This window comes from Microtus ochrogaster, unplaced genomic scaffold (assembly GCF_000317375.1).
Source record: "Microtus ochrogaster isolate Prairie Vole_2 unplaced genomic scaffold, MicOch1.0 UNK171, whole genome shotgun sequence".
NCBI lineage: Eukaryota > Metazoa > Chordata > Mammalia > Rodentia > Cricetidae > Microtus > Microtus ochrogaster.
The window spans coordinates 183,657-191,043 of NW_004949269.1; the positions used below are offsets into that span (position 1 = coordinate 183,657).

Below are 7,387 nucleotides of genomic sequence, written 5' to 3' on the forward strand. Positions count from 1 at the left end.
CCTGAGTGAGGTAAGCCAGACCCAAAAAGAGGAACATGGGATGTACTCACTCATATTTGGTTTCTAGCCATAAATAAAGGACATTGAGCCTATAATTCGTGATCCAAGAGAAACTAAATAAGAAGGTGAACCCAAAGAAAAACATATAGGCACCCTCCTGAATTTTAACCTTCATCAGATGATGAAAGGATTCAGAGACAGAGACCCACACTGAAACACCGGACTGAAATCTCAAGGTCCAAATCAGGAGCAGAAGGAGAGAGAGCATGAGCAAGGAACTCAGGACCGCAAGGGGTGCACCTACACACTGAGACAATGGGGATGTTCTATCAGGAACTCACCAAGGCCAGCTGGCCTGAATCTGAAAAAGCATGGGATAAAACCGGACTTGCTGAACATAGTGGACAATGAGTACTACTGAGAACTCAAGAGCAATGGCAATGGGTTTTAGATCCTATTGTACATACTGGCTTTGGGGGAGCCTAGGCAGTTTAGATGCTCGTCTTGCTAGACCTGAATGGAGGTGGGTGGTCCTTGGACTTCCCACAGGTCAGGGAACCCTGATTGCTCTTCGAGCAGATGAGGGAGGGGCACTTGATCAGGGGAGGGGGAGTGAAATGGGAGGCGGTGGAAGGGAGGAGGCAGAAATCTTAAATAAATAAATAAACAAATAAATAAATAGGCCTTCCTATGATCCCAGCTCTGCTGTAGTAAAGAATCCTGGAAGCTCATTCCCCTGGAAATTGGGTTGCACTCTTTAACCAGCTGAGATGCCAAGATGCAGACAATGTCTTGTCATCAGGGTCCCATGAATATGAGTTGCACGAAATAATGACAGTCTGGGTTCTCTGCCTGCATTCAAGTCACCCAGTTCCCATGATGCTTCTGTTTAACATCTCATTCTATAATCATCACAGCATTAATAGTACAAACAATGAGATCACAAGAACTTAAAGATGTGCTCACAATGTCCATGAAGTAGATATGTTCTCATAAGTAGGTAGAAGTAAATATGTTCTCATAAGTAGGTAAGCTAAATCATCAAAGAATATGACACTAAAATGGATGTAAAATATATTACTTTTACCCATATCTGGAGAGGCTTGGACTCTAGATTAGAAACCAATACTGCCATGTTCCTAAACCAATGTGATTTCTGACTTTATTCTAAGTGTTTATCCTTATACCCACAAGTAAGTTTAACTGTGTCCCCTCATCAAAGAAGCATCTGTTTCTACAGATGAGGATGATTATAAAAATCTACAACTGGTCAAAACAGAAATAAGATGGCTTGGTGTGCCCAGTCCAAATGGGTACTCCTACAACACAAGCTATGTATATAAAATATAGGGAACATTGAGGAGGAGAGGTAGAAAGGTTACAACAGCCAGAGGTAAAAGATTACTGCTACACAATAGAGACTTCTAGGCCAGAGAGGAAAGATACACACTTGAAATTTCTAAAGTATGTTTTCCTAAAGAAGACTAACATAAGGGCCACCTGCATTCTATAGTCTCTTGCTCCTCTGTATATCCTGGGGTCAGATCAAACTAACAAAATCAGATAGCAACTATTGGACAACAGGAAGTGGAGACAAACCACATGGTGAATCTGTGAGGTCTTCAGATAAAACATTTGGACACAAGGCTAGAAAATGGAAGAATCAAAAGAAACTCAAGCTAGACTGTAAGATATGCATTTATGTTTTTGTGTGTGTTTTGTATAACAATAGCAATTTAAAATCAGTGGCCAAATATAAATTATAAAAGGGTGTGAAAAACACTGAAAAAGTGAGAGGAAGAATTGAAAAGGTGGAAATGATTTAAATAAAACACTCATATATTAATAAGTTACACATATATATAACCATATAAAATTGTATCGATTTCTGCAATTATAAATGCATGTGAACATAACAAAATAATATTATACAGGCATATGAATAAGTTTACAAGGAACCATGCAATTTATACTCCTAAGGTTACAACACGGTTTTACAGTGTCAACAGTATGGGTTTTTGTAGACTCCTAAAAGGAAAAGATTATGACTCTTAGTTAACAGTTATAAAAGGGTTTGTGGTGCCACACAGTTGAGTAAATGAGAATTCCTACCTGAAATCTTCTGGACTCCCATGCAGAAGTTGAGATGATGATTAATTAAGAAAGAACAGTTTACTTCTAAATCTCTAGGTCAGTTCCTAGGTCAATGATCCTGTCTTAATTGAGCTCAAAGAGGTCTGGGTCATCTCACCTGAAACTATGATCTCCACAGGGACACTGGGGTGTGACAACACTTAAGGGGATGAGCTTTGGGAACCAATGCATACATAAACACCCTTAAGAGCAGAAGTCACAGCACTCATGGAGAATTCTGCCTGATTTTGAGACTGTGATTTTTGATACAAATAGGGATGGGATGCACCTTCCTTGAACAGAAGGAAAGTATCCACTGGGACTGATGATGACTGACACTGGAGGGTCACATTCTCTCCTAAGGAAGCAGCAGTGCCTGGTTGCACAGAGAGATTTGGTATAACAGCAGGGTACCATAAAGCAATGAAAATTAGTGAGTGAAGGACTGCAGGGATTGGTCTGAGTCCCCCTTTCAGAACCTAGTCTCCCTATATTTTAACAGACTGTGCAATCCTTGTACCTGGACCTATTTCTCTGTGGAGATATTCATCATCATCTTGATGATGAGTCCGAGGTCTCCTCCCAGCTAAACCTGCACTAACATCCTCACCTGTGATCAGGATGTTCAGAAGATCATCACTGGGGGCTGACCACTCAGAGGAGGAACTGTGTGCACCAAGGCATCTATACTGACCACCAATGGAGAAATTCACAGAGCCTAAGGTGAAATTGGCATGAAAATGTCCATCCTGAGATTGATGGACTTTCCCCCTTCTTAAACAGAGCAAATCTGTCATAACTTATCTCAGAGGAATATTTGAGCATCTGGTTCTCTCCAAAATCCAGGACAGGGCCTTTGAAGGTTGGCAGGGAGAGATTCTTTGACAGTCCTAAGAGCAGGAGACTTAGGAAGCCATACAGCTGGATCTTTCTATACATTCCACATCCCATCCTGCCCTGACAGTGCCATGGCCATTCATACTCTGGGCCTTGGCACTCAACAGTTTCCTTTAGCCACCATGGCTTTAAACCTTCCCTGAGGCAGCACAACGTATGACAAAGGGTTTCTGGTGCCAAACAGTTGAGTAAATGAGACTTCCTTACCTGAGACATGTATCTCCAAAGGGTCACTGCCCTCTGACCACACATGAGAGGTATTTGTATAGTATCCATAACATCTGAAGGGCCCACTCTTGCTGGATACCACAGTGATCTCAGGAAACAGAGCTAGGGACTGTCCAGTGTCTATAAACTGTGCCTTTAGGGACCTGGAGAAATTTTGATCTGCCCCAGTCAAAATGAACCAATCATATCCTTTAGATGAGACACACTTAAGGGTCACATTCCCACCTGAGGTCACCACAGGGCTGGGCAAAGCTGACAGAGTAGGTTTACCATGGTGAACACCTAGGAGAGGAAGAGGCAGCCTGTTTAATGAAAGACAGCCCATAATTTCTCCAGCAGAAAAGCTGAGGAAGCACACCTATGGAAGATTATTTCCTGAGGACAGAGGCAAAGATAGTGACAATTACTGACCTCTCACCTGTCACTACCAGCTGCAGCATGTCACTGCGTTCTGACCACCCTGCAGAGTTATAAGAGTAACAGTGATATTTTCCTGCATGATGCTGTTCCATGTATACTATTGAGAACATGGCCTTAGTACAAGGATATTTTGGGGTTTGACTGTCCCAGGGTGCTGGGCTTCCTTCTTTATAGAGGAAATACATTGGTTGCTTTCCCTTGGTCCCCTCATACAAGATGGTCACATTATTTCCTGAGGCAATCACAGATCCTGGCTCAGCCCTCAAAGTGGGTTTCTTAAGTTTTCCTACAAGGAAGTAGAAGAGAGGGATGTGGGGTCAATCAAACAGTTTCAGAGTAAAGATCAAACTTGCTACTGATCTTGAACTTTACCCCAAAATAGAAAAAGAACAAATAATGTCATGGGAAGACACATCATTTTCCTGACCCTCCCAGGTTCCATTCTTTTTATGCTCTCCCCTCATTTTCTATACAGTGACTCTCATGGTCTGCATACTGTGTCAACTGACTCAGGAACCCTGAATCCTCAAACACATGACACACCATGATCTAAACTGGGATCCTGTGTCTAGTAGAATATGATTCTACAGAGACTCTGAGCTACCCTCACCTGAGATCAGAAGTTCCAAAAGGTCACTCCCTTCTGACCACACCTGAGGATTACTTCTGTAAGAGCCATAGCATCTGAACATCCACCTTTGGCCGAAGGCCGTTGGTTTCACTTGGAACTCGGCAAAAAATAACCCCGTGTCTTTATCTTGTGAACGCTGACTGCGCAAGAACTTCTGATCATCCTTAGTTAAAATGAACCAGTTGTATGAATGATTAGATATACAAGAGAGTGTCACAGTCATTCCTACAGTCACAACAGGGTCTTGCAGTGGCAGCAGTATGGGTTTGTTGTAGACTCCTAAAAAAATACACACGGAAAATTAAAGTGGACCACACAGTCTAAATTGCCGCCTATGGCTTTCCTTCTATGGGAAATAGTGCTACAGCAGTCTTTCTTGAGAGTGACTTCTGGGGCAAGGATATTTGAGTTTCTCTCACCTGTCACCATGAGTTCTAAGGTGTTACTGCGTTCTGTCCATCCAGCAGAGGTGTATGAGTAGCAGTGACATCTCCCTGCATTCAATTCAGTCATAGATGAAATGGTGAGTTTTGCATTATAATTGTAGACTATTTGGTTCTGTTGGTACCAAGGATCTGGGCTTCCCTCTTTATTTATCACATAGATTAGGGTTGGTAGTGTTGTGCTACACCAGATGGTAACATAACTCCCTGAGGTGATCACAGAGCCTGGCTCAGCCCATATGGTGGGCTTTAGAAGGGTCCCTGCAAAGAAGATGGAAGAAAGGAGGTGCACCTGTCACTAAAATGTCACAGAGAAGCTCACAATTGCCTCTTACACATAAGCTGATCTGCAATAGCAGAAGTACATATAAAGACCACACATTTCCATGGATCTTAGATTTCACTATTAGTATCATCCAGGGTCTCTACACCTCAAGACCAGCTGTATCAAAAAAATCTGTGACTGAGTCCAATAGCCCTGGTTGTCAATCACCCAGCCCAAATCAGGTATTTTCCTGGGACCCTGTGTCAGTTGCAATTATACTCAAAAGAACGTACTGCACTTACTTACCTGATACCAGGAGTTCCAGTTGGTTACTGGGCAACAATCACAGCTGAGGGCTGACCAAGGGATAACCATAGCATGTGAACCTCCACCTCTTATTGGGGGTCACAAGTTCCACCAAGAACGTGGCTCCAAATAGGTCAGAGTATATTTTCTGTGAGGGTTCAGGACTCGAGAAATTCCCACCATCCTTCATTAGAATAACATATTATATGGCTCTTGTGACACACAGTGAAGAGTAACTCGCCCTCCTGAAGTCACCACAGGGCTGGGAATGGCTGACAGAGGGACATTTCTGAGGTAATCTCCTAGTAGAGCAGAGAAAGCCTGTTAGATGAACTTATATGAAAAAAATGGTTCCCCACTTCTCATATTTGAGAATGGAGCCCCTTTAAGCCAAATCCAGGGGCTGAGGGAGGGTTCTGTTACCTGTCACCACCAGCTCCAGGGTGTCACTGTCTTCTAATGAGCCACTGGTGCTTGTGTAAGTACACCAATATTGGCCTGCATTGTTCCATTGAACCAAAGAGATAAAAAACGTGGCCTTATTCTCAGTTTCTAGAAGGGCTGTTGGTATCAGATAGTCTTGACTTCCAACTTTGTAGAGACGATATTCCTTGGCCTCGGAGGGCCCTTCACAGAAGAATGTCACCTGGTTCCCAGTGGCTGCCACATTTCCTGGCACTGCTCTCAGTGTAGGTTTAGAGAGGCCCCTTGAAAGATATTGACAATTGTTTCCCCAGAACTCCCCCTCTGATACAGTCTTCTTACCCAGAACATTTTAGGCATCCCCAAAATCAGGCCCAATCAGCTGTTCTCCATCTGCTCTGCACATGAGTTCCCCTTGATCCCCCCAAAAATGTCCAAACTAGGACAGTTGGGAAGACACTTACCTGCTGATGCTGGGTTCCAGAGGTTCGGGCTTAGTCCTGGAAGAGAGTGAGCTGTGAGGGTTTACACTAAATCATGAGCAGGACCTACACTTCCAGGTGCCTTGGGGAACTGCTCAGACATCCCGATGGCCCAAATCATGATTGTGAGGTGGATTTCTTAGAGAATATTGGTCCCTCCCCATATGGTATCTCACCAAGAAACAGCAGCACTATAAGAAATGGGGTCATGGCATCTTCCAGTTGCTACAAGTTTGCAGATAGATGATCTCCTTTCCAAACACACTAACACAAATTGTGTGGCCTTTGCAAACTGGTTTCTGATTTCTGTCATGTGAATGTCATACTGGCAGCCCCTGAAGAAGAGGAACGCTTCTAACCAGCTGCCTGACTCTTTCCTTCCTGGGCTTAAAGATTTTGTGGCTTCTGTCTCTCTGTTGTTCTTTAGTTTTTGGGTTTTGTGTGTGTGTGTGTGTGTGTGTGTGTGTGTGTGTGTGTGTGTGTGTGTGTGTTTCTGAGACAGAACCTCATAAACCTCATGGTGGTCTCGGTTCTGAGACAGAACCTCTTAAACCTCATGATGGTCTCAGATTCATCCTTCTTTCTCAGCATTCTGTGTACTATATTACAAACCCAAGTCTGACTGTGGCCTCTTCCTGCAGCACATCTCCACTGTAAACACCTGCATCTGACTAAATGCTCTCAGTCACCAGAGACCAGGACTAAACACAACATAAGCCTGATGGTTTCCTGACATAGCACCTTTACTTGAGGGATATGGTGGTTGTTTTTTTTCTCTTAGCTCTTGGTTCTCCTCCTTTCCTCTTTCATACACACCAGTCTCATGGTTGGTTTCCTAGCATGCCTGGAAGATGCTTTGGGATGTTGTATGAATATTACCTAGAGATACAAGAACAATGCCTACACCAGCCACATGAAACAATGGTAACAGAAACAAAGACAAGACTCCATACAAATCTAGCTGGTGAGACAATGAGTTATATTAGGGGTCTGTATAAAAATGTCTACAATCTTGTGATTTTTGTGTTTCGTTTATTCGTTTACAAATGGTGAACCTAAAGAAGCTAAGTAAGAAGGTGAACCCAAGGAAAAACATATAGCTATCCTTTTGGCTATGGGAAGTAGACAAAAATGCCGGGGTGAGAATTGGGATCTTGGG

The 7,387-nt window shown here is 43.1% G+C and overlaps 2 protein-coding genes across 2 annotated transcripts in view; both read right to left on the reverse strand.

Moving 5' to 3' along the window:
* The window catches only part of LOC101986164 (leukocyte immunoglobulin-like receptor subfamily B member 3), a 118,373-nt gene extending 111,759 nt beyond the window's left edge, over nt 1–6,614 (reverse strand). Inside the window, 2 exon segments of the mRNA XM_026778466.1 lie at nt 6,211–6,246; nt 6,405–6,614. Of these exon segments, the coding sequence (XP_026634267.1) occupies nt 6,211–6,246; nt 6,405–6,438 (70 nt within the window). The 5' untranslated portion in view covers nt 6,439–6,614.
* Nucleotides 2,295–6,106, reverse strand: LOC101986456 (leukocyte immunoglobulin-like receptor subfamily A member 1). The gene is made up of 7 exons (XM_026778464.1): nt 6,089–6,106; nt 5,747–5,969; nt 4,729–5,013; nt 4,289–4,588; nt 3,677–3,964; nt 3,484–3,540; nt 2,295–2,491 (listed from the first exon to the last, which is right to left on the reverse strand). Exons 1-7 carry the CDS (start codon nt 6,104–6,106, stop codon nt 2,295–2,297), a joined length of 1,368 nt encoding a protein of 455 aa, XP_026634265.1.
* Nucleotides 6,615–7,387: the final 773 nt, after the last annotated feature.